The 27717-nt window shown below is 35.4% G+C and overlaps 1 protein-coding gene across 6 annotated transcripts in view; it reads left to right on the top strand.

Annotated features, from left to right (window-relative positions):
* Positions 1–27717, top strand: part of N4BP2 (NEDD4 binding protein 2) — a 112333-nt gene that overhangs the window by 27994 nt on the left and 56622 nt on the right. For 4 of the 6 annotated variants that reach the window (XR_009008359.1, XM_057546822.1, XM_057546820.1 and 1 more), the window contains exons 2-7: positions 6480–7617; positions 10988–11112; positions 13746–13834; positions 18480–18556; positions 23330–23482; positions 25030–27407. Coding sequence is in view for 5 of the 6 variants with exons in the window: in XM_057546822.1 (XP_057402805.1) it covers positions 6480–7617; positions 10988–11112; positions 13746–13834; positions 18480–18556; positions 23330–23482; positions 25030–27407 (3960 nt within the window). In the remaining variant the exon portion in view is untranslated. Of the gene's footprint in view, positions 1–374; positions 458–2127; positions 2468–6479; positions 7618–10987; positions 11113–13745; positions 13835–18479; positions 18557–23329; positions 23483–25029; positions 27408–27717 lie in introns of all 6 variants that reach the window. The other 2 variants (XM_057546823.1, XM_057546824.1) reach the window with 1 other exon arrangement.

Below are 27717 nucleotides of genomic sequence, written 5' to 3'. Positions count from 1 at the left end.
GGGATCTTCCCAGGCCAGGGCTCGAACCCGTGTCCCCTGCATTAGCAGGCAGATTCTCAACCACTGCGCCACCAGGGAAGCCCTGTCTATTTACTCTTATTGAGAGAGGGGTATTGTAGTCTCTAACTATAATTGTGAGCTTGTCTCTTTCTCCTTTCAATTTTGTCAGTTTTTGCTTCACTTATTTAGTGGCTCTGTTGTTTGGTGCATACACATTTAGAGTTGCTACGTGTTCTTGGTAGACTGATCCTTTATAATTATATAATGTCCTCTATCTCTGCTGATTTTTTTTTTTGCTCTGAACTCTACTTTATCTGATATTAATATATAAAAATGTAATTTTATTTAATTTTAATTAATTTAAATTTAAATAGGCTCATGTGGCTGGTGGCTGCCATATTGACATTGCAGTCCTGGAAGATGGAGAGAGCTATGACACAATAAATTTAATTAAAAGGTAAATTTTATAGTATGTTAGAAGGTGTTAAGGGCAATGGGTGGTTAGCAGGAAAGGGAAATTGGGGCAGAGAAAGTGGGTGATATGACTTTAAATTGGGTAATCAAGGAAGAAATCATTGAATGTGACACTTGGGCAAAGATTTGAAGGAGTGAGAGAGTTAGCAATGCAAATATCTTGGGAAAAAGTATATTAAAGGCCAAAAGGGAGGCGGGCCATAGTAAGAACTTTAGCTTTTACTCTGAGTGATATGGAGAGCCACTTGAGAATTTAAAGCAGACCCTGATTCATTCTGACTTATATGGTGTATGAAGATCATTCTGGCTGGTGTGTTGAAAGTAGACTGTAGGGGACAAAGGGTGGAAACAGGGAGACCATTTAGGAGACAAGAATACAGGTGAAAGATGACAGTAGCCAGACCAAATGGTTAGAGCAGGTTTTTGAGAAAATATCAGACATTTGGTTTTAGATGTGTTACATTTGAATTGTTTATTAAATAGATCCAAGTGGAGAAAGCAAGTAGATTGTCAGAGTTCTCCAGATCTATCAGTCCCTGCCCTTGTGGAGCTTACATTTGACTGGAATATGGGTAGTAAATACAATACATAAATAAAACAAATGGATGAAACATACACTATGTTAGAAGGTAAATCTTAGGGAGAAAATTCAAGTAAGGAAAAAGGGATAAGTGGTGTTGGGCGACTGACTTGCTGAGAAGGTAACAATTAAGTAATGATAGGAGTAATGATAGGAGGAAATACATCTTTTAGATACCTGGGATAATATTAGTTTAGGTAGAAGGGACCAAATGTAAAGGTTCTGAGATGGGAGCATGGCTGATGTTTGAAGAAGAAGGAGGCGAAGTATGGCTGGAGTGACATGAGCAAGGGAAAGAGGATTAGGGATGACAACACTGAAGTAAAAAGTGTCTGCGTTATAGGCCCTTTTAAGGGCTCTGGCTTTTATCCTGAATGAGATGGGAAGCTAGTGGATAGTTTAGCAGAAGAGAGGCATGATCTGACCCTGTGGTTTAACTGAGTCACTCTAGTTGTTATGACTGAAGGGGCAAGGGTAGAAGCAAGGAAGGAGATTAGTTAGAGGAGACTTTTATACTAATCCGCTGTGGTAGCAGTGGAAATGGTGAGGAATGATCATATTCTGGATACATTTTGAGGGTTGCATTGACAAAATTGGCTTACTGATTGGATGTGGGTTGGACAGGAGTCAAGAATTATTCCAAGGTTTTTGACCTGAGCAGTTGGAAGGGTAGAGTTGCATTAATTGAGATAGGAAAGACTAGGAAGAACAGGTGTGAAATAGGTAATCAGGAGCTCAGTTTTGGACATGTTAAGCTTATGATGCCTATTGGACATCCAAATAGGTGTTCAGTAGACATTCTCATTATGAATACTGGTTTTTTTTTAATGAAATAATTGTACTAAAACAGTGTACTCACTGTTCTGAAAATATATTACATTTGTTAATATCTTAATTTTTAACATGTTCAATCCTGAAAAACTTGAATATTTTGGAGAGAGAAATTGTTTGACTGCTTTTTGGCTTTGCTGCCACCAGAGTTGATGGTACTTTCTTAAATAAAGATGTCATTCCGATTTTAGACATGGAAATATAACTATAGTCTGAGTGTTTCAACTTGCTTTCTATTTTAGGTCCTATTACTGCTGGATTGTGCAAGATATTTAACCCTATTTTCTTTGAGGTATGACTTAAATATCAAACATCTTAAATAAGAGAAGGGAAACATTTTAGTTTTGGAAGTCAGAATGCCAAGGAGAAGGAAAAATCTTGGGGGAAATCCTTTTCGGAAGACTACAAACTCTAAGGAAGTTGTATCCAGTGTTGCTAGTCATGAGGAGCCAACCACTACTCTTCCTTCCATGTGTGAGACAAAAGTTGATCAGGAAGAACTCTTCACCAGTATCTCAGAGATGTTTTCTGATCTGGATCCTGATGTAGTGTATTTGATGCTTTCTGAATGTGATTTCAAAGGTGAGAAAAAGTTTAGTTTGAACCCTTTGCATCTTATAAGAAGATTTCATGTACTATGCCATGACCAGTAGTAATATAGAAAATGACTACCTTATTTCTATTTTGTTCATCATTTTTTGAATATCTGCTGCGGGCAAGGTATAAGTTGGGTATTACGAGGGATATGAAGAAGAATAAAGCTTAGCTTCTTCTTTCAAGAAATGTACAGTTCTAAGTGTAAGATGTATATGTAGATATCATATTCTATGTTTTATTTCTTTTTATCTTCCCTCTAGAACAGGTTGGCACTATTGACGTTTTGGACCGGATAATTCTTTGTTGTGCGTGGCTTTCCTGTGCATCGTAGGATGTTCAGCAGCATCTTTGGCCTGTACCCACTAGCTGCCAGTAGCACATTCCTCCCGCTACCCCAGTTGTGACAACTAAAAATGCCTCTATATATCATCTTATGTCCCGTGGGGGCAATATCATCCCCAGTTGAGAACCATTGACCTAGAATGTAAGCTCCTTTAAGACAGGGATTTAAAAAACTTTTGTTTTACTGTTGTGTCTCCAAGCCCCCAAATACCAAATGACTCAGTAGGATCTCAGTAAATATTTTTTGAGTGAAAAGGTAATTATAATTGTGGAAATGAGAGCTGATTAAGAATTGAGGCTAATAGAGTAGTGCGGTTTCAAAAAATTGGCTTTGGAGTCAAGAAAACTAGGTTGGATTTCCATCTCCGTCACTTAACCTCTCTGGTTTCAGTTTTCTTATCTGCTAAGGAGAATAATAATAGTATGTACCTCATAGGACTTTTTCAGTGAAGGTTGAGTTTTCGTTTTTTTGGTTTGTTTTGATAAAGTTTTCAGTATAGTAAGTTATTAATGACTTGTAATAAATTGTTTAGATGTATGTTTGTAGACATACATATCAAATTTGACTGATGAGTAAATTAAATATTGATGTTTAGTATTGCTATTGGCCATGATTAGTATAAGATAAAATTATTCTAGGTTTAGGGAGTTTTGGTAATGTGATAAACTTCCATTTTTTTTACATTCCATGGTCTGTGATGTGAGCATATCTTATCTATCCTGTTATGATACGTATACAGAAAACCAGTTTTCAGCAGTCCACATGATGCTCAGAAATGATAGTGTTTGCAATTTTACTTGTGGCTTCAACATTTATTTCCTAATTTTGATGTGTTTAAACTTCATTTGTTGCACATACACTAACATAGCAATGAAGAATTACAAGGAAAATATATTACCCTTACATCCTAACAAAAAACATTTCTCTTTTCCAGGATCTTCTCTACACCTTGTTCATAAATACTGATGTTTTGAGTAGTTTGAATAATAATATTGATGAAATTGTATATTCTACTTTTTAAAGTTAACCTAACATAAGCATTTTTTTCAGTGTTGGCTGCAGTCTTTGTATTTCTTTTTAATAGCTTTCTAATATTCCATTGGGTTGTTGTGCTCTAATTTATTTAATTATAACTAAGTTTTACATGGATAATTAATATTGCAAAGAACACCTTGGTACAAATAACCTTTTCTGTCTTCTGGCGTTTTTCTCAGTCCCAGAGTTTTATTTTCTTCTATCACAGGGTTAGGACAGTTTTTGGCTCTTGGAAACACACTGCTAAATTGCCTACTAAAGAGGTGTGCCACATGGTATCAGTGTGGGAAAGGGTGGGGTGGGATAAATTGGGAGATTGGGATCGGCATATTCACACTACTACATATAAAACAGATAACTAATAAGGATCTGCTGTATTGTACAGGGAACTCTTCTCAGTACTCTGTAATGACCTACATAGGAATAGAATCTAAAAAAAGAGTAGATTTATGTGTGTGTATAACTGATTCACTTTGCTGTGCAGCAGGAACTAACACAACATTGTAAATCAACTATACTCCAATAAAAAATTAATTTAAAAAAGTAAATTTACTTTATTAAAAAAAAAAAAAAGGGGGTGTGCCAATTTGTAATGACACCAGCACTGTATAAATATAGGAGTTTCCTCACAGCCTTTTGAGCATTGAGTGGTATTATTTTAAGATTTTAGGAATAAGATTTTACCTTTTCTTAATGCTGTTTTTTTTAAGATAAAGAGAAATGTTGAACATGTTTGTGTATGATTGTTTATTAATTCTTGTATTGTGTGAATTGTTCATGTGCTTTTCATTGTTTTATACCATTGTTTTAATTCTTTTCAACATTCTGTGAAAGAACTTTTCTTTTGTGTTATATAGATATAGTTTGATCTTTTACTTATTTTTACTTAATACTGTTTTTTTCATTATATACACATTAATTTTTTTGGTTGATTTTTTTCTTTTGTGATTTTTCTATCACATAGATTTTTTTCTTAGAAATACCTCTTATATTTGCTTTTTTTTCTTTTCTTTTTTCTTTTTTCCATGTTTAGGGCTTCTAGCTTTTGTAGTATTGCTATAGTCTTCTAACTGGTCTCTCTGTCAGGCTTGCCCCCTCCAATCCCTCTTTGTTTTTCTTCTTAAGGGAACATAAATTGGGTGCTTACTAGGTGCCAGTCCTTGCGCACAGCCCTTTTTCATGGATTATCTCATTTAATCCTCACAGCAACACTATGAGGTAGGTACTTTTATTATCCACACATTGCAAATGAGAAAATCAAGGCTTAGGAAAGTTAAGTAACTCTTTCAAAGTGTTATTGCCAGCAAGTAGGGATTTAAATGTCGTTCTGACTCCTGACCAGAGCTTTTACCTACTGTGCTGTGCTGTTTCCACATTTATCTTCCATAAAACAAAACAAGATAAAACACAAAAATAATATAAAAAAGCCTCAAATTTCTGATGCTTAACAATTCTAATGGCTCTGTATTTATGTTATAAGGGAAAGAGCTCAGCATTGGAGTCAGACATACCAGTCCCGGCTCTGTCACTTACTATCTGTGTGACTTGGGCTAAGTTAATGTACTTTCTGAACTTCCATTTCCTTCATCTATTTGCTAGGAATACTGTACCTCATAGTATAATTTGAAGATTCAGTGAGATGACAAAGCATCTAGCCCAAATGCTATGACAGGTAGTTTCCCTTCAAGTTCCCTTAGAAAATAAAATTGATATTTCTTACCATGAAATACAGGACCCTTCCCAATTTCCCTTTCCAGTTTTATCTCCTCTTACCCACCACCATACTACTGTGTACTCGCATTCCAACAAACTTCTCTTAATACCTTAAACATGCTTTGTGTTTTCAAGACTGGCTTTGCCTTTCCCTTCTGTGGCTGACAAGTTTCTTTTTGATCTTCGACTCCCAGTTCACATATTACCTTATGTGAAATCTTTCCTTACTCTCCTATAAGGCTGTTAAGGCATTTGTATATTATTAAAAGAGTGCATTATTTAACCTATATTATATTATAGTGTGATTGTCTTCTAATGTAATTATCTGTAATTGCCTCAGTTAGACTGCAAAAATCCTTTGAGTGTAGTTAAAAGCTGTCTTATTCATCTTTGTACAAAGTATGTCTGATACGTAGTACATGCTCATACGTATTTTTTGTATTAAGTGAAATTCATAGCATGGACCATATATACAAATTACATTTACTAGGAGAGTACTTAAAATACTTCATACTTAAAAGGACATGCAGTAGGTAAGTATTTGTTGAGTAAATCAACTGATTTTAGGATCTTTATAAACAACCCTAATGTATATAATTACAGATATTTTTACTTTTAATCAATAAATTCATCAGAGAATATCTACTTGATGGCAGTTCATTAGCCTAGTTTATTACTGTTTGAAAGTGACAACATTGCATGTCTTCATAATTTAAACCTTTCACTAATACAGACTGATATATTAGTAAAATATTAATTTAAGAAATGACTTGAATATTTATAAATTTCTCTGTATTTCATTCAGTGTGAATTCTAGTATAATTCTATGTGGATTTTAATTAAATTATATTTTACTGTTTTCAATACATACAGATATATTTTGTTGTCGTTCTTGTTGTTGTACAGTTGAAAATGCCATGGATTGTCTATTAGAATTATCAGCCACTGATGCTAAAATAGAAGAATCGCCTTCAAAAAGCTTCGTTGCTTCTGAGAACCAAGTAAATGCAGTGGGATGTGAAATAATGGAAAAGTGTCCTCCTGAAGAAGAGAGTGAAGATTCAAAAATGGATTCATTTTTGGACATGCAGCTAACTGAAGACTTAGATTCCTTAATACAGAATGCTTTTGAGAAATTGAACTCTTCTCCTGATGACCATGCATACTCATTTTTGCCTTTGCGAGATGTTAATAATTTTAGTAACCCCAGTGCATTTATAAATCCAGATTCAAGTAGTACAACTCCTATTCTTTCTACCCAAAATATGGATTTGAACAGTGAAAATGTAGAGAGTTCTGCCTCTACATTGAGTTCAAATTCCTTAACGTCACATTCACTTTCAAATGAGTCCAAAAGTTTTACAAAGGATAACACATTGGCATTGGAAGATTCTCTTCTCAGTAGTTCTTTAAATGTAGCAAATGACACTATGGTGGATTGTAGTAACCAAATTCAGAAAGAGCTTTTAGAATCTGCGTGTGTTGAGACTCAGTTCTCTCAAGCCCCTGTAGATTTGGATGCCAACGAACTTCAGGCTCCTTTAAACCTTACTGTGCAAAATCTGGGGCTTGGTTTACTAGGTACAGGTGGAGATCAGAAATCTTCTGTCCCTGATGTTTTTGTACCTTCTGAAGAATTCAATTTCCAGTCACACAAACATACTGAGCTGCCACCAAAGGGGAAGGATGTGAATTACTGCCCAGTACTTACCCCTCTCCCTCTACTGCTGCCTCCTCCTCCCCCTCCACCAATGTGGAATCCAATGATTCCTGCTTTTGACCTCTTCCAAGGAAACCATGGCTTTGTAGCTCCTGTTGTAACCACAGCTGCACACTGGAGACCTGTCAACTATACATTTCCACCCCCGGTTATTTCTCATACTTCCCCAACAAAGGGATGGAGAAATAAAGAGGGAACAAGTGCTTATCAGGTACAAGAAACTCCAGTTTCTCAGGTTGTAAGAAAGAAGACATCATCTTATGTTGGACTAGTTCTCGTTCTTCTCAGAGGGCTTCCGGGATCAGGAAAATCTTTTTTGGCAAGGTATGAGGTTTAATTGAGTTTAAAGAAAGAGTGTAATGCATGAACTTGAATATTTATAACAGCATGAATATGTGAAATACTTTTAGTTCATAGAGATGTTTACTAATTTTTTTTTAACTTTGTAGCTAATAAGCACTGTTTTCTCTAGAAGTTTTTATTGAATTCTTTCATCTCAGAATATCTTGAGAGACAGAATAGAGGAAAAAATTAAAGGTGATTCCAAGATTGTGAACTTGTGAAATCAACAAATAAGTTCATGTGGAAGAGAACTAACTTGAGTGGGAGAAAGATGAACTCAGCTTTGATTATAGAGATAAAGGGCCATAATTGATTTTGAATTCAAGGAAGTCTTATACACAAGAATTCTACTGGTAGTGGGAGATTTGGAAGTGTAGCATGTTGTTAAATAAGGTTTTAGAAATGTATGATTTGAAGAAAGAACATGGGATGAACCACTGATAGAGAACTTCAAATTCTCAGTGATTTATTTCTTACAAAATGTACTCTCAGTTGTTTTATCTCAAATACCCATCTATGTCCCTTTTGTAATCAAGGAATGTTGTGGATGCCTTGGTATGAGAGACTAGAGTCAAGGTTAGAGGCAGCTTTGTTGTGTTTTCAGTGGCACTTGTTAAAGAGTGCTGTTTTCAAAGTTTTCTCCTACCCCCCTTCTTTAAATTCCAGAATATTTACATCTAATATATTTTATTTGCCAGTTTTCCCCTTTTCCTTCCAAATTTTAACTCTTTGCTCTCTTCTATTCTTAGCTGGGTCTTTTCTATTTGATCCTGGGTGTATCTAGCATTAGTGAGTATGCCTGTATGCCTTGATGAGCTCATTTTCAGTTGTTTTTTTAACGTCCTTTCTTAGTGTGGATTTATTTTCCAATAAATATCCACATATTCTACTCATACACTTATAAGTATATTCTTCTGTAGACATCGGCTTTCTCATTGATTTAATGACCACAAGAATAAAAAACATTTTAATTTAATATTATAGACATTACAGTCAGTTATGATATTGCATTTTGTGAAAGATTGGAACAAAAGGTTGTACCTTAGAAGGTAATAGTGCTGTGACATTTGTTTGAAGAACTAGGTTTCAGAGGTCTTAGAGCCAGAGGCAGCTACAGTTAGAGATTGTGAAGAGAAAGAAGCGCTTGTCACAAAGTCAGAGCTTACTAATAATTTTTGAATGAATAGAGAGAAATAACTGGGAAGTACAGAGACATAGAAGCTGAGTTTTCTCAGAGAGAACAGTCCACAGTATTAAGCTAGTGTGCAAGCCCAAGGAAAATGAAAGATGAAAAACAGCTTTTGGATTTATTGGAAAGAAGGTCATGAATGGATATCTTGAAAAACAATTTTGTTGCGCTGGGAACGTGGAAGACCTTAAGACCTTAAAAAAAGCATTTATACTAAAGCAGTTAAGGGAAGGAGAGAAGTTGGGTAATAGTTGAAAAAGGGGTCCTTAAAGTGTGGTTAAGATTTTAAAAGATAGCTGAAATGTATACATGTTTAAAGGGAAAAGAGGAAGTAAAGTGTCAGAAGGGAAGACTTGGAGATAAAAGAGAAGAGGATAAATGCAGGAGTCTTAGAAAGTGGGATCAGGTGAGCATTCACCAGAATGTAAGCTCCATGAGTGCAAGAATGTTTGTTGTTTTTATTCACTGGTGTATGCTCAGTGCTTAAAACAGTGCCTGGCACTTAGTAGATGCTAATAAAAATTAAATTCAAAAGGTATATTTTAATATGGGAAAAGAACCTAAGAAAGAGTGGATATATGTATAACTGATTCACTTTGCTGTACACCTGAAACTAACACAACGTTGTAAATCAACTATACTCCAATAAAAATTAATTTAAAAGTATATTTTAACTTTAGAAATATTTATACATGTTTTAGGAGAGGATAAATGGTGATATTTTACAAATGGTTAAGAGGGTAGCATTGTTATGTCTCTGTGGATTCTGTTTGCTTAGTTTTTGCATGTATCTCAATTATATAGAAGATAAATTCCAGAGTCAAGAAAGAGAGATGGGGGACTTCCCTGGTGGTCCAGTAGTTGAGACTCTGCGCTTCCACCGCAGGGGACACACCTTTGATCCCTGATTGGGGAACTAAGATCCCCTGCAACCTGCGCAGCATGGCCAAAAGAAAGAGATGTCAGAAAAGCCCCACAAAACTATCTTAACTTAGTATAATTTAACAGATTAAATTAATAGTCTATTAACATTATATTTTTGGATGTTCTTGGCATACTCACTAAATTTATGGCAGTATACAAAGAGCTTCATCTACTTTTGAAGATCGGTTGAATATCAAGGTACTCACCTAATGGGAAGTGACCTTCCACTTAGAGTGGGTAAGGTAGATCAGTGTGTATCAAGTGACCAGATGAGGGGATTGCCTGTGACTGATAAGAGTTCTGAAGCATTTTCAGTTGTCTGGTTTTCTTGATAATTAAAATGTGTTAATTTTCAAACCTTTATAGTATATAAAGCAAAGTAGCCTTGCCTCAGGTCTGTATTCCTGGGAGTCAAACTTCTGCTTAGAGGATTTCTAGTGTGATTTTTTTTTAATATATATTTTATTTATTTATTTATTCTGTTTTTGGCTGCGTCGTGTCTTAGTTGTGGCACACAGGATCTTTTGTTGTGGCACGCGGGCTCTTTGCTGCGGTGCGCGGGCTTCTCTCTAGTTGTGGCGCATGGGCTCCAGAGCACACGGGCTCAGTAGTTGCAGCGCGCAGGCTTAGTTGCCCCTCGGCATGTGGGATCCAAGTTCTCTGACCAGAGATCAAACCTGCATCCTATGCACTGGAAGGCGTATTCTCAACCACTGGACCACCAGGGAAGTCCCTCTAGTGTGATTTGTTTGAATAATAAAATATTTTCATTCTTTTAAATAATAATATTTGAATTTTTAAGTTGGTTTTTAAAAAAATTAATTTATTTGTTTATTTTTGGCTGTGTTGCGTCTTCTTTGCCTCACGCGAGCTTTCTCTGGTTGCGGCGAGTGGGGGCTACTCTTCACTGCGGTGCACAGGCTTCTCATTGCAGCGGCTTCTCTTTGTTGTGGAGCATGGGCTCTAGGCGCGCAGGATTCAGTAGTCATGGTGCGCGGGTTCTAGAGCACAGGCTCAGTAGTTGTGGAACACGGGCTTAGTTGCTCTGAGGCATGTGGGATATTCCTGGACCAGGGATCAGACCCGTGGCCCCTGCATTGGCAGGCAGATTCTTAACCACTGAGCCACCAGGGAAGTCCAATACTTGAATTTTTAGTTCAGATTATGACCTTACAAAAATTAGGAGAGAATTTAAATAGAAGAAAAATTAATGAAAATAATTACATTTATCATTCACAGGACTTTGCAAGAGGATAATCCAAGTGGAGTCATTCTTAGTACTGATGACTATTTTTACATAAATGGACAATACCAGTTTGATGTAAAATACTTAGGAGAAGCACATGAATGGAACCAGAATCGTGGTAAGAATAGACATCAGATGATGTGTAATATTAAGAGGAATATAAAGAAAAAAATCCACTTCGTGTTTGTATTTTGAGAGACGTATAACTTTTAAAAGTTATAATTATCTTTAATTCTAAATTATAACTATATATAATATAGGTTAAATTATAACTATAACAATTCTAATGTTACATAGAAGTGAAAGAGGTAGTCTCATAGAGTTGTTATGAGAATTAAATGAGTTAAGTTTTGTAGAATAGCTTAGAACATTGCATAACATGTTTAAGTTTTATTTAGTCAGTGGGTATCTTGTCAGAAGTAAGTCAGATTTTCTGTACTGGTCTCTGAATAGCTCAAGATGGTTACAGTTTTCTGGCTCTGGTTCCTGTTTCCTAAAATAGAATTTGCATTGTTAATCACTAGTCTTGCCTAGATTGGCTTAATTTTTATAGAGGATAGTGTGAGTGTAAAAATGACTCTCCTCAAACTGAATCTGCAGGGAGATCATAGGTAAAACCTTAATTCTTTATTAGTGCAACTATCTATTCACTGAAGATGGTTTTATTATGAAATGTTTAGTTATGGATAGAGTTTTATATGGGAAATTCTTATTAAGACATATAGACAAAAAAAAAAAAAGACATATAGACAATATTTTACTTAGCGTTTCTTTTACGATAAATGCACTGTGAAGGCTACTCTTGAGTTTGTCATCTTTAGACATTGTTACATTTTTCTATATTCATTCTTGAACTAAATACTAAAGTGAAAACTCAGGAATACCAACACAAAAATAAACAGTGTGATGTGATGAAGAGCGATCTTGGATTTGCCAGTTACTAGCTGTGTGATCTTGTGCAAGTTATTTATATTCTCCAGGACCCAGTGTCTTCATCTGTAAAAGGGCTTAATAATACTAAACCCCCAGGATTCTTGTAAAGGTTAAATGAGAATGAAAGGTGCTTAGCCGTAGTTCAGTGTGCCCTTTCTATGACAACAACTGCAGCAATGATGATATGAAATTAATTGGCAGAACTCTTTTTTTAAAAAGCTTTATTGAATGAGATAAGAATCAAATAGTTTTTAGCATATTCAGTGTTGTACAACCATCACCACAGTCAATTTTAGAACATTTTTATCACTCCAAAAAGACCTCATACCCATTAGCAGTCACTCCTCATTTCTCCCCAACTCTCTCCCAGCCTCAGGCAACTACTACTTTACTTTCTATTTCTATAGGTTTGTCTCTTCTGAACATTTCATACAAGTAGAATCATATAATATGTGGTCATTGTGAATGGCTTTCTTTCATTTAGCGTAACGTTTTCAAGGTTCATCCATGTTGTAGAAAGGATCAGTACTTTATTCTTTTTTATGGCTGAATAATATTCCATTATATGGATCTGCCACATTTTGTTTATCCATTCATTAGTTGCTGGACATTTGGGTTGTTTCCACTTTTTGGCTATTATGAATAATGTTGCTATGAACATACCTGTCTATGTCTAACCTTTTTAGTAACTGCCAAGCTGTTTTCCAAAGCAGCTGCACTATTTTACATTCCCAGCAGCAGTTTATGAGGGTTCCAACTTCTCTATATCTTTACTAACACATGTTATTATCTATCTTTTTGATTATAGCTATCCTGGTGGGTGTGAAGTGGTATCTTGTTGTGGTTTTGATTTTCATTTTCCTGATGGCTGATGATGTTGAGCATCTTTTTGTGTGCTTGTTGGCTACTTGTTTATCTCCTTTGGAGAGCTTTCTATTCAAATCTTTTGCCATTTTTAAATTGAATTATTTGTCTTTTTATTATTGAGTTATAAGAGAGTATATAGAACTTTTAAAATTTCCAAATATTTTCCTTGTAAGGCTTATTTATTGTGGCTCATCATTAATTCCCTGAATGGTCTAATTCCTTGGGAAAAAAGGCAGTTTTATATGAAAATCTCTTGCACAAGGCATATAATAATTGTTTATTTCAAATCAAGACATCTTGTTTTTTGTCATGTGTATGTGTGTTTGCCTATATTTTTTGTTTTTAGACTTTATTTTGGAATAATTTTAGATTTATGGAAAGGTTTGCAAAGGCAGTATTGAGTTTCTCTATACCCCTCATCCATTTGACCCTAATGTTAACATTTTATATAACTATGGTACATTTGTCAAGACTAAGAAATTAACATTGGTACATTACTATTAACTAAACTCCAGATTTTACTTGGATTTTAGTTTTTCTACTAAAGTCCTTTTCTGTTCCAGAATCCAGATTCTGGATTCATGGTATCCAGAATCTTATCTGGGATACCATGTTGCTTTTAGCATGATATGATATTGTTTTTAATGATAGCTTTTTTCCCCATTTATGCTATTTATACATGTAACACGCACATCAAACTAAAATCAGACAGTTTTTATTTAATTTCTCTGATTATAATTTTAGTATTTATTTAGTGTTTATTATTCAACATTTCCCTATATTTTAATTTTTTATATATTCAAAAGTAGTATTTAGAAGTAGAGTTGTGAATAAAATTAGCACATATCTATGATTTTCAAATTATGAAAACAAGATCAGATTTTTAAAATATCAAGATAATCCTTAATATTGTTACTAAAAGTGATTTCTCATTTTCTGTTTGTATTTCAGCAAAAGAAGCATTTGAAAAGAAGGTATCTCCTATAATAATAGATAATACAAATCTACAGGCATGGGAAATGAAGCCATATGTTGCTTTGGTTTGTACCATGAATTGTCATAAGTCTAATAGTGGGTTTGAAATTATTGGGGGATGTTAATTATACAAGTGAATCTCAAGCAAACAGTCCTTGGACTGTATGTAACTGAACTTTCTCTGGTCTTTAGCAAAATGAGAAAAATAGGAATAGTTTTTCCATAAAACTAAATTTATTCAATTTTCAAATTTTGAGATTCAGTTTTTAAATTCTGAGATTGTTTTTGTTTTTTGATGTCTTTTATGAAAAGATAGTGGTATTAAATTATAATTTTATGTTTGTGTGTATTTATATGTATGTATGTGTGTGTATACACACACACACAACCATTTTCTTATTGCTTTTACTTGGCAGAATCGAAATTTGCTGGTTCTTTCTTAGTCCCCAAATTCTTTTGAAATTTTGCTACTCTGAGAAATTCAGAATTCTGTACACTCAGCTATTTTCAGTTCTCCAAATTTGCTGGATTCCTTTTTTGTCCAGCTTTGATGTCAGCTTTTTCAGGAAGTTAGCTGTCATTCACTTACTAAAAAGCTGAATTGGGCACTCTTTCTGCTTTCCTGGCACCCTGGCTTACTTCTGTCATAGTATTAAGCACACTGTTTTTATCAGTAGGCCATGGGTTGGCTAACTTTTTTCTAGAAAGCACCAGATAGTAAATATTTTAGGTTTTGCAGGCCACAGTTTCTGTTGCATATTCTCTTTTAACAACCTTTTAAAGATAAGCACACACACACACACACACACAAAAACTATTCTTAGCTCCTAGGCTGTACAAATACTGGCTGTTGGGCTGAATTTGGCTCTAAGCCATCTATTTTTCTTGAGGGTAAGCCTATCATTTTTTTCATCATTGAATCTCCAGAGTATAGCACTATGCTTGGCATATAATTAATATATATTCATTGAGTAAATTGATGAGTGAAGCTTTTGTGAGTATGGGTATTGTTTGTTTTATTCCCTCAAGATTAGCATGTCTGGCACATTGAAGCTCAGTACGTTTCTTTAGTTAGTGAATATTGTACTTGCTGATTTATGTCCTTAACACATCCAACTTATACCCCCATTGCTGTGCCCAGTGCACTTGTACTGTTTTGAAGTACAAGGTGTGATTCTTTACTTTTCTGAAGAAAATTGTGTCCTTTGAACAAGTGAGATTTTACTTCTGTGCAGGGCAGTAGAGGGAACAAAGACTTGATTTTAGTGCATTGGGAGCTGAAATTCAGTTTGCTTTCTGGCCTTAGGAGTTCCTAGTTTCTAGACTAATACATTCACGACTGGGACCTGCTTCCCCCTTAACCTTACTTGACTCCTCTGTAGGTTTTTCTTAGCTTCCTGCTCTCATCTTAGAAAGTTCTTTATTTTCCTATGAAAATAGGAAAAAAAACACTTTATTTTCCCAAGTAGAAAACAAAGAAGTCCTTGAATTATGTGTTTCTGATTTTTGTTTAGGCTTCAGCCTTCTGTAATGTTTTCTTTCCCCTTTTTTATTATATAATAATTGAAAATATGAAGCTATTTTTCCAGTATTGATTCCTTGACTCTTCCCAACTCTACTTAGAAGTATAAAGGACTCCTGCTTATCATAGATGCCAAATGCTTTTGTCTTCATAAAGAAGTAGATGTAGGAATTACTGTAGAGAAGAGGATCAGTTTTTGCTTCTTTTGGTAGTAAGATAATGAAAGCTGTAGGGGAATGTGGAATAGAGTAGAGAGAACAGTCTATTACCATCTTGACTGTCATTTACAAAAGTAGCTAAAGTAGTAAGAGATAAATAGGGAGCAGTCAAGTATGCTTAGTGGCAATTGGCAAAACGTGTGTGTGTGTGTGTGTGTGTGTGTGTGTGTGTATGTGTGTGTGTATGTATGTATATATATGGCAAAGCAATATTGTTCCTTGTGGGCTATCATAGAGGTTGACCTAAGTCAGAATCCTCTTAAGCAATGTAACATATTATTAAGGTTTGCCTATTGATATGGGAGTTGAAAAAGTCTTTAAATTCATAGTCTCTCTTTTTCTCTTTGTGTATGCGTGCATTTAAAATTAATTTGATCCTAACAGCTGTATGATACCCCTTTAGGTAATTAGAGACCTGGGCTATTGCCAGGCCTTGAATCATTTGTATGAAATTTGGTGCTGAGGTGAGGAGATGGAAGTGAGTAAGCTCATTACAGGGTGTTATGTCACTACCTACCTTGGTGTCTGGGTTGATTTTTGGACTTTTCTGTCAGAATGACAGAAAATAACAATGACCACTCTTGGCATCTTGTCATAAAGCTGAGAGGATCAATAGTGGGAGGTGAGGTCAGAGATGTAATGGTGGTTGGGGAGATGGTAGGGCAGATTATGTAAGGGCTCATACATAGATCACTGTGAGGACTTTGGATTTTACCTTGTGTGACATGGAAGATACATTAGTCTGCTCAGGCTGCCATAAAAAAATGCCGTAGACTGGGTAGCTTAAACAAGAGGAAATTAATTTTCTCCCAGTTCTGGAGGCTAGACGTCCCAGATCAAGGTCCAGCAGGGTCAGTTTCTGGTGAGAGTTCTCTTCCTCCCTTGCAGGTTGCCATTTTCTTGCTGTGTTCTCACATGGTGGAGAGAGCAAGTTCTCCGGTGTCTCTTCTTATGAGGGCACTAATCTCAACAGATTAGGGCCCTAACCTTTTGACTTCATTTAACCCTAATTACTTCTATAAAGGTCCTATCTCCAAACACAGTCACATGGTGGGATGGCAGTTTCCACATATGGGATTTGAGGGGACACAATCATTCAGTTCATAACAGGGTTTTGAGCAGAGTAGTGACATGATCTGACTATTAAAAGGATCACTGTAGTGCAGCATTGAGAATAGACTTAGGAGTGGGAAAGAATGGAAACAGGGAGACTAGTTAGAGGGCTGTAGTGGTAAATAAAGTAAAAGATCACATGGTTCAGACCAACATGGTAGCAGTAAAGGTGATACTGTGTAGAGATTAGATTCTGGGTATATTTTTAAAGTAGAGCCAACTGAATTTCTTGTTGTATTGATGTGGATATGAAAGAAAGAGAGGCATTAAGTATGACATCAAGGTTGGTTTTTGGCTTGTGTAACTGGAGGTTGTCATCAGTTGAGATGGAGAGGGTTCAGTTCAGGTAGAATAGTTTTGTTGGGTTTTTTTGTCACACTGCACAGCATGCGGGATCTTAGTTCCCTGACTAGGGATCGAACCGCAGAGTCTTAACCACTGGACTGCCAGGGAAGTCCCCAGGTAGAATAGTTTTGTGGTGGGTGTGAGGTAAAGAATTTCAGAAGTTTAGGTTTGACTGTGTTAAGTTTGTTTAATAGGTAATTGGATCTGTGGGTTTGGAGTTCAGGAGAGAATTCTGGGCTAACAATATATATTTGAGAGTCATTACCTAATGCATGATATTTAAAGCCAAGGAATGGCATGATAATTTCTGAGGAAGTGAGTGTGGATCAAGAGTAGAAGACCAAGGACTAAGTCTGGGCCATTCCACTGTGAGAAGAGGTCTGGGTGAAAGGGAAGGACTAACAAAAAAAACTGAGAACACCCACCCAGCTGGAGGAGTAGGAAAAGCAATAGTAATGAAAAAAGTGTAAGACGAGAGTGATGAACTGTGACAAATGCTGCTGAGAGGCAAGAGAGTGAGAATTAACCGTAGCATTTTTCAATGTGGAAGTAATTCATGGTTTCCATGCCCAGTTTCAATGGAGGAGCCAGTTGGAGTGGGTTTGAGAGGCTAGAAGGGGAGGAATTGGAGACAGAATATAGTTATTATTTGAGACGTTTTCCTGCAATGGGAGTAGGAAAGTGGGGAGATAGCTGTCAGGGGATGAGGGGTTAGAGTAAGGTGGGAGAAATAACTGAATGTGATGAGATTGATTCAGCAGGGAGAGAAAAATTAATCATGCCTCAGAGGGGAGAGTTGCTGAACTCAGTTACCCTTGAGATAGAGAAGATGGATCTAGTGCACAAGTATAGGGCTTGGCTTTTAGATTACAGCCATATTAGAGTTTTGAAAAATAGAATGAGCTGTCATTTAAAATGGTTTTAAACTTACAAGAGTCATGCATGTATATGATAGGTATTCAAACCATAAAAAAGAATGCCTAAAGTCCTATCCCCTTGAGGTAGATGCTTTTCATAGTATTTTTGAGAATCTTTCCAGAAGTTTCTATACATATACAGATGTGTGACTAATCCTTTTTTATTCAAGTGAAAATTCTGTATCTTACTTTCTTAACAATTTATATTAAGAACATTTTCTCATTAACAAATATAGTATTTTTAAAACCATTGTATATATTTTCACTGTATGGCTGTATCTTCATTTCTTTAGCCAGTTCCATGTTAATAGACACTAAGTTGTTTGTATTCTTTTGCTGTTACAAATAATGGCTAACTGGCTATCCTGCTGTATGTATACTTCTGCACTCTGATGTAAGTTTTTATCAATAGCATAAATTTCTGGAAGTTCATTGCTGGATCAAAGAGACTGTGCATTTTACCAGGTGACACACTCATCAGGATTAGGTCATCTTTTAGGTTCTTTCAGTTTTAACATGCTGTGAATTTGGAAACAACGAATTAAATTTCATGGAAGTAATTATTTTAAAATGCATTTGTCTTTTTTGTGTGTAGTCTCAAAAACATAAATATAAAGTCCTTTTCCGGGAACCGGATACATGGTGGAAATTCAAACCAAAGGAACTTGCAAGGTAAAACTTGGAGTTTATCTAACATGTTTTTAATTTCATGAGAGTGATAGAAAGTCCATCTAGATTTTTTTCCCCTTGTAAATAATGAACGAAACAAAATGTATTAGATTTGTGGCTTTGCCCCTTAAGAATTGATAACAAATTTTGTATTGCCTATAGACTTTCTTTTTTCAGTTTGTGAAGAATTTGACTTTTTGTTCCTAAATTGTTAATTAACAGTCAGAAAAATTCCAATTGTCTTATATAGTCAGTACTTTATTACTTATTAATAATATAATGTCAATATCTGAAACTAGAAGAGATTCTAGGATTTGGCAAACCTGAACCGTGTGCTACTGGCAGGAACAAATTGTTGTAGCTGCCTAGTGACTCACAATGCTGGAAGGAAGTGAGGAGGTATAAATGGAAAAGGTAGCAAATGTTCAGCTGTCCAGGTTTTTCACTACCCACTCTGCTTTCCCCCCAAGGTTATACTTTTTTCTTTCATTGTTTGACTTGGATAAAAATGTTACCTCAGGACATGGACATACAACGTATTTTGTTTTGTACTCTGTATTCCCTTAGAGATAGCCCTAAATTAATTTTGGTCAGGGTATTTTCTTCATGGTAATTTAAACTAGAGAAAGCCCACTCACAGCAACGAAGACCCAACGCAGCCAAAAAATAAATTAAATAAATAAATAAATAAATAAATAGAACAAAAAACTTTTTATTAAAACTCTTACAGTATTCCCCTACCATTTACATCTCTGCTGCATCTGTACTTTTCAATCCTAATGTGTTTATGTGTATCTTCTTTTTTTTTCTTGATTATTCTTAGCAGAGATCAGATTTTTTAAAAAATAAATTTATTTATTTATTTGTTTTTAGTTTTGGCTGTGTTGGGTCTTCGTTGCTGTGTGCGGGCTTTATCTAGTTGCGGCAAGTGGGGGCTACTCTTCATTGTGGTGCGCGGACTTCTCATTGTCGTGGTTTCTCTTGTTGCAGAGCATGGGCTCTAGGCGCACGGGCTTCAGTAGTTGTGGCACGAGGGCTCAATAGTTGTGGCTTGCGGGCTCTAGAGCACAGGCTCTGTAGTTGTGGCGCACGGGCTTAGCTGCTCCGTGGCATGTGGGATCTTCCCAGACCAGGGCTCGAACCCGTGTCCCCTGCATTGCCAGGCGGATTCTTAACCGCTGTGCCACCAGGGAAGCCTGAGATCAGATTTTTTATTAGCCTTTTCAAATAGACATCTTTCTGCTTTGTTGATCTTTCTATTATAAGTTTGTTTTATGTTTCATTCATTTCTGCTTCTTTTATTCTACTTTCTTTGCTTTAAAAAAAAATCTATTTTGCTTTGTTTATTCTTTTTTTTTTTTTTTTTTGGCTGCATTGGGTCTTCGTTGCAGTGCGCGGGCTTCTCATTGCAGTGGCTTCTCTTGTTGGGGAGCACGGGCTCTAGGCGCATGGGCTTCAGTAGTTGTGGAATGTGGGCTCAGTAGTTGTGGCTCTTGGGCTCTAGAGCACAGGCTCAGTCATTGTAGTGCATGGGCTTAGTCGCTCCACGGCATGTGGGATCTTCCTGGACCAGGGCTTGAACCTGTGTCCCTTGCATTGGCAGGTGGATTCTTAACCACTGAGCCACCAGGGAAGCCCTAGGTCATTTTCTCTTATGAGCATTTAATGCTATAAATTTCCCTAAGTATCATGTTAGATGCTCCTAGAATTTTAATATATAATATCTTCTTTTTATCATTTATTTTCTAGTTTTCGTTACTGTTACTTTAATTCTTTCACCCTTGGGTTGCTAAGAACTATGTTTTAAATTTTTGAACAGATGGTTTTAAAATTTATCTTTTCAAAAAAATTGGTTTTCAACTTTACTGCAGTAGGTAAGATTGTGCGGTTTGTATGATACTAATTTTCTGATATTTTTAAAGATGTGTTTTACTAGTTCATTGTCAATTTTTTATAAATGTTCATATTTGCTTGATAAGAATGTATAACAGTTATAGTATATTAATATATCATTAAATCATGCTTATTCTTTTGCTCGCATCTGTAGCTTTACTTTTCAGAAAATTTTGCTTGATGGATTAATGTTTAAGAGAGGGATGAGAAAATGTACTATGGGAGAGGTGTTGATATCTCCCTCTATTATGTTGATTATGTCAGTTTTTCCTTATAATTCTGCCCATTTTCGCTTTAAATATACTGAGGATATTTTTTGAAGTGCATATAAGCTTAAGATTTTTATATCACTCTAATTGAACCTTTTATCCTTGTCTAGTAATTTTCTTTGATTAATATTAATTTTTGTTATAAAATCAAATTTGTCTAATATAAATAGAACTATACCAGTTCTTTTAGTTAGTATTTGAGTGTTATTTCTTTTTCTATACTTTTCCTTTCAACCTTTCAGTATCTTTGTGTTTAGGTGTATCTCTATAACCAGTGTGGCTGGATTTTAAAAAATTCACTCTATCTTTGGCTTTTAATTGATAAGCTTAGTTCTTTTACAGTTATTTTGGGTATTCATATAATTGGTCTTGTTTCTTGCTGTCTCTCTCTGTACTTTTTATTTACCTAACCTTTTCTGTGATTGTTTTTCTCCTATCACAGAAAATTATATATTTGTTTTTTTCCTCCTGTCTTGCCTTTTTTGGATTTTTTTAATTGAATGCAAATTTTCTTATTCGTTTTTTCCTTCTCTACTAATTTGGAGATTATATACACTTTTTAAACTCTTTTAGTGGTTACATTAAATGTTTTATCATGCAGACTTTAAAATTAAACCATTTTCCTAGCTTTCCTCTTCACAAATACAAGGACTTTCAAACTCTGTTTGAACTCTGTTCAAACAGACTGTTAACTCTGATACTTACCTCCCTTCCAACTTACATGCTATGATTGTCCGGAATGTACAGATGGTGTTTGTTTTCACTCGTGTAGTTATTTGTGCTTTGTGTAGTGCTTTGTGCTTAATTTTCCTTTCATTATAGGTCTTTCATCTGAGAATTTCCTTCTGCCTGACATTCATCTTTTAGGATTTTCTTTACATTGTAGGCCAGTTTCATGTCAACCTCTTCCTTTTTTTTTTTTTTTCTTAAATCTGAAAATCCTTTTATTGTCCTCATTCTTTTTTCTTTTTTCTTTTTTTTTTTTTTTAAGATTGATTGATTGATTGATTGATTGCTATGTTGGGTCTTCGTTTCTGTGCGAGGGCTTTCTCTAGTTGCGGCAAGTGGGGGCCACTCTTCATCGCGGTGCGCGGGCCTCTCACTGTCGCGGCCTCTCTTGTTGCGGAGCACGGGCTCCAGACACGCAGGCTCAGTAATCGTGGCTCACGGGCCTAGTAGCTCCGCGGCATGTGGGATCCTCCCAGACCAGGGCCCGAACCCGTGTCCCCTGCATTGGCAGGCAGATTCTCAACCACTGCGCCACCAGGGAAGCCCTGTCCTCATTCTTATAAGATACTTTTGCTGAGTGTATATATTCTAGATTGACAGTTTCTGTTATTGATGAAGACATTTGTCTTCTGACTTCCATTATGATTGTTGTCAGGTGTAATTCTAATAGTTGGTTTCTTTGTAGATGATTAGTTTTTTAAAATTTCTAGTTGCTTTTAATATCATCTCTATCTTTGGTGAATGACAATATCAGTACTGTGTTTCTAGTTGTAGATTTCTTATTTATCTTGCTTAAGATTTTTTGGATTTGTGAGATTAGGAGATTGATGTCTTTCATCAGTTCTGGAACATTCTCAGCCATTTTTCTTTAAATTGCTTCTGTCCCACGTACTCTCTCTTCTGTTTCTGGGACTTGGATTAGATGTATTCTAGACCTTTTTGCTCTGTCCTCTATGTCTATGTCTCTTAACCTCTCTTTCATATTTTCTATCTCTTTGCTTCTCTGTCGTCTGAAACCAGATAAGACTGAGGTATTTAAATATGAAAGCCAGATTTCCCCAGGTGGCAAATGCTAATATTAGCCCCAGGATCCAGACACTAAACGTTGGATCCAGCCTGAGATAGGAGAGTTTCAACTGGATGTTTTCATTAAGACAAGACCCTTGAAGGATTAAAGCATACCATCTTGCCTCCTGGCAGATGCAAATTCAGATGCTGTATGAATGAAAGCACCCCCAGTTTAAGGCCTAAGGATTCCCATATATTAGATTCAACTAAGTGTGAGCTCATAAACAAAAACAAAGGAATAAGCTACCATGAATGAAAGCACAAATATAACGAACTTCATATTTGGACATCCAGAGACTTCAAATACTAGGAATTTTTTTCTTTACTTGAACTTAAAATGTGTTAAAGTGTGTGTCTGCTTTAATTCGTATGGGATCCAGTTTTATTGTAATAGGAGTGTCCTTTGGCACATCTAGTCTGCTGTACTGGCATAACTGGAAGCCTCTGTAGTGGAATTTTTTTAGTCACTAGTTAATAATTAATCAATTGAAATGATGGTCATATTCGTCTGAGATTTTTTTGGCAGAGCTTGAGAGTAACTTCTTTTAAAGTTATTAAGATCTGCTGGTTTTTTCCAAGTTGATGAAGGATGTTTGGAAAAGATTGTATGGCATGATTAAGAAAATGGTAATTTAGGACATTCTGAATAAAATGAAACTTAGAATCAAATAGTTTATATTGTGTCATAATAAACCAGTTTTGATATTTTTATGTATCAGAAATGTATCATTGTTTCTCTTAACATTATATGAGCCGATTTTTTAAAAACTTAATTACCAATGTTCCTTCTACCCTTTTTTTCCCCTGGAATTTTTAGGCGTAATATTCATGGGATAAGCAAAGAAAAAATAACAAGAATGTTGGAACACTATCAACGTTTTGTTTCAGTGCCCATAATCATGAGTTCTTCAGTTCCAGAGAAAATGGAACGTATCGAGTTGTGTGCATATTCTTGTGACAGAAGTACTAGGTAGGTTAAAGTCTCTATGTACAAAAATTCAATTTAAAAATTTAATTTAAAAAAATCTGATAGTTTAGGAACTTCTAAAATCACTGCCAAATAACTTTAAAAATAAGGTAGGCATTTGTTGTTTGTAGGGTTTAGGTATAGTCTTACCTGGAGCAGGATATATATGGTTAGCAAGAGAAGTAAAAGTTTATGTGGGTGATGACATATGTGGGGGTTTCATTGTCTTCTGGTTTATGTAGGTCCATGTTTACACTATGAATACTCCTGCCTTCTTTATTTAACTTGCTGCTATTCCAGTATTTATCTGTTACCTTATCTACCCTCTATTGTTATTTTGTATATAGTCACATTACTTCTTAATTTTCTTAGGTATTAATAAAAATACTCCTTCAAGCTAGTATCGTAAAAATGTATTATGCATGGTATACTTTTACTAAGTAATAACAAGTCATAGCCTTTTGAAAGTTTGCAATTCAGGATAGTACTGATTATGTTAAAAACATTTAGGATACATAAACAATTGAATAAATAAGTGAGTAAAGTAGAGTCTTAAATATAACTAGAGGTCTGAATTGCTCACATTTTTTGATGATTAGGGATGAGAGACCCTTTTAAAAAGGAGTTGGGAAAAGAAAATTCACAAATGCTCTTTTATTGAGGAGCAGTATTGCAAAGTGGTTAAGAATGTGGGCTCCCTAGCTGTATTTCCTGGCTTCAAATCCCAAAGCTTTGTAATCTTTGACAAATTATAAAATCTCTCTATACTTCGGCTCCTCATTTGCAAAATAGCAATAATAACACTTTGCTTATAAGGATCTCATAAGGATTATGAATTAATACTTGTGAAGGACTTATAATAGCATCTGATATATAGAAAACTGAATGTTAGGTGTGATTTCACTTAGGAAGGCTTCATGGGAGAGTTGGGACTTTGAGAACTCCTGCAATAAAGAAAGAAAGGAAGATGAGTTGTTAAATAAGGAAAATGCACTGAAGTTCAAAGTATAATGATTCGGCAAAAGTGCTCTGAGTCTGAAATTAACATCAAGGATGGTTTTAAAAAATTTAGCAAGTGACATCTCAAATGAGAGCTGTCCTCCCTTTCTCTCATTTCACTTAATTGTGCAGATCATGTTGGTTGACTCTTTGAGACTTTGTAAATCAATCTTAAGCATTTTCCTCTGCAGCAAATGACAGGTGGTATAGAGGCAGACCTAGTTTCACATATATTAAGCTTAAATAGGTTGGAAAGGAGCTAGGGAGGTGTCCTCTTCTGGGAACAAATTTAGAACCTTAACTTTAATATTTAATGCATAATAAACACCTTAACTGAAAATCTCATGTTAATTATTCAATTTGAAAAAATTTGAGTGCTTCTTGTATGCCAAGTGTTGTGCTAGGTGTTGGGATTACAATAAAGCGATGTGTTCATAGTGTATTAGGGAAGGATCAAGTGTCTTGTCTTTCAGTTGAATGATTCTTTAAATCATAATATTAATGGCAACATTAAGAGATTTCCTTATAATACTTAAAAACAAATCTTACAGCCCAAGAGACAATGAAGATATTGCCTCTGAAAAAGAAGAAAATGTTTTATCCTCATCTCTGAAGCATCCAGAGTTAATTGAAGAGAAGAAACATGGTGTGACCAAAGAAAATTTGTTACCTGAGAACGTTACATATCTCCCTAATGCAGATTTAAACAATGGAAAAAAAGAAATAAGTGGTATGAATCCTAACATTCAGAATGCTTTCATTCAGGAAGCTCCAGACATTTATTTTTCTGATTCTGAAAGCAAAGAACGAGCAACAGACAAAAGTGAAAAAGAAGAACCAGTAGAAATGGCTCCTGAAAAAGAGTGTAGTAAAACCAATGCAGATAGTTTTGTAGAGAGAATATCACCAAGTATTTGCTATGGTGGAAATAATCAAGAAGACTGTGGTCTTTCAAATACTGTACCACTTCAAAATGAAAAATCTTCATCTAGTGAAATGCTGGAAGAAAGAGCAGGAGTAAAGAAAAAAGCCTTTGGAAAACAAAAAAGCAAATCAACTTCGGAAAAGTTCCCAAGACAAGAGCTGTCTTTTGTTGGTGACTGGCCAGTTGATAAGTCTATCGGTCAGAGGACAAAAAGGAACCGAAAAACTGAAAAAGCTGTATCTATACAAAGTGACAAAAAGTATAATTGCCCTCAGTCACATAAAGTATTGGACAGTAGTTTATCTGTGAGTGTAGATTGTATCCAGCCACGAGGATCTCCACATGAAAACGTAGAGGATGACAGCAAGTCACAGTGTGATGATGCCTCAGAATCTTTCAATAGCTGTAAATATGGTACTTATAAAAATACTGAAGAAGACTCATTCAACATTGTGGGTGACTGGCCTTCATCTGATTCTTTAGCTCAGAGAGAACACAGATCAAGAATGCCAAAGGCTGGCTTAAATGAACCCAACCTAGAATTTGGAACTAACAACAGTATGAATGAAATGTCCTTATATACAGCACGTGAGACCTGTTGGGGCACAAGCCCTGAAGAACTAAAAACGTTGGGTAGTTCTACTCGAGGAAGTTCTGAAATGCTGCCCAATGAAATGACCTGTGAGAATAAAACTTGTCCAAGTAAAAAGATTCATAGGCAACACACATTGTCTCTTACTTTTACCAATAGTGTGCCAACTGCTCCTGGAGGAGTGGGACCACAAACTTTAGCTGAATTTCAAGAAGAAAAGACTAAAGAAGTCCCTGGAATAGAAGTAGGCAAGTGTACTCAGACTGAACCACAGGATTTTGCTCTCTTATGGAAAATAGAAAAGAATAAAATTAGTGTTTCAGATTCTCTGAGAGTATTAACAGGAAGATTAGATGGATTTAAACCGAAAGCTTTCAATATTAACACAAAATTAGATGTTCAAGAAGCAATTCCATATAGGGTAATGTATGACAAAAGCACATATGTTGAAGAAAGTGAGCTTACCAGTGCTGATGAATCTGAAAATCTAAACATTCTTTGTAAACTATTTGGATCGTTTTCATTAGAAGCCCTAAAAGACCTATATGAGAGGTGTAACAAAGATATTATTTGGGCCACAAGCCTTTTATTGGATTCTGAAACTAAATTATGTGAGGATACCGAATTTGAGAATATAAAAAAGTCATATGATGAAGCACAAATTGGACCATTTTCTCTGGGACTGAATTTGAAGGAAATTATTAGCCAAAGAGGAAGCTTAGAGGAGTCTAATTCTTCTGTGCCAGAATTTAGCCATGGAATTGGTATCAGTAACACTAATGTACAGTCTACCTGTAATTCAGAAAAGGAAAACTTAGAGCAGGCAGAAATAAGAGCTATAACTACTGAAAAACCTGGATTAATAACAGGTATATTTCCTAATGTAGATCTCAAGAATAATAATGAAGTACTTCCTAATAGTCAGGCAGAACTTTCAGGTTTATATAATGTTAAGCAGTTTTTTCCAGGCACTCTAAAAGCTACTACCACTAAAAATGTGAGTGAAATGGAGAAGAATCCAGAAGTCACTGAGATTGGAGACAGTATACATTCTTCTTTGAATTTGTCTGATATTTTAAATTCTGTATCGAGCACTTCGGATCTTGAATTACATGAAGAACTTTATTTTACTGACTCTTTTGACATAAATAAAAGTGAAAATCTTCCAAAGGATTATGTGAAATTTCCAAACACAGAAGAATTTATGAATGAAGATGAACAGGAAGTGGAAAAAATTCTAATGGCAGGGAGTGCTTTGTCAGCTGGAGTTACTGAAGAAGATAAAACTGAGACATTGAATCCCACGCCAGTGATGGCCAAATCGCTGACCATAGACTGTCTGGAATTGGCATTACCCCCTGAACTGGCTTTTCAGCTCAATGAGTTATTTGGCCCTGTTGGTATTGATTCAGGTAAGGAAAAAGTAAATTACTTATAGGTGTATCTTTGTGTAAATAGAATATAGATAGAGAGTCTAGTTCAATTTTAAAATTATTTTATGTTAATAGAAGTGTAAAAGTAATTTGTGTTGCCTACGTTATTATTTTTGACACAGTGTGTTGTAGAAGATTTTTAAGTATATAATTTGAAGAAATAGAGAGTATTTAGATGGACTTTGTATTCATCTTGTGCATATACTGGAAGTTTTCTCTGGTATTTACCTCATACTTATTTGCACAGACACATCTTTTTGAATCCTTTGGTGCTACTCCAGATACACTT

Source organism: Balaenoptera acutorostrata, chromosome 5 (assembly GCF_949987535.1).
Source record: "Balaenoptera acutorostrata chromosome 5, mBalAcu1.1, whole genome shotgun sequence".
Taxonomy (NCBI): domain Eukaryota; kingdom Metazoa; phylum Chordata; class Mammalia; order Artiodactyla; family Balaenopteridae; genus Balaenoptera; species Balaenoptera acutorostrata.
Note: the sequence above shows the minus strand (reverse complement) of the source record. Positions and strands in the feature narration are given on the sequence as shown.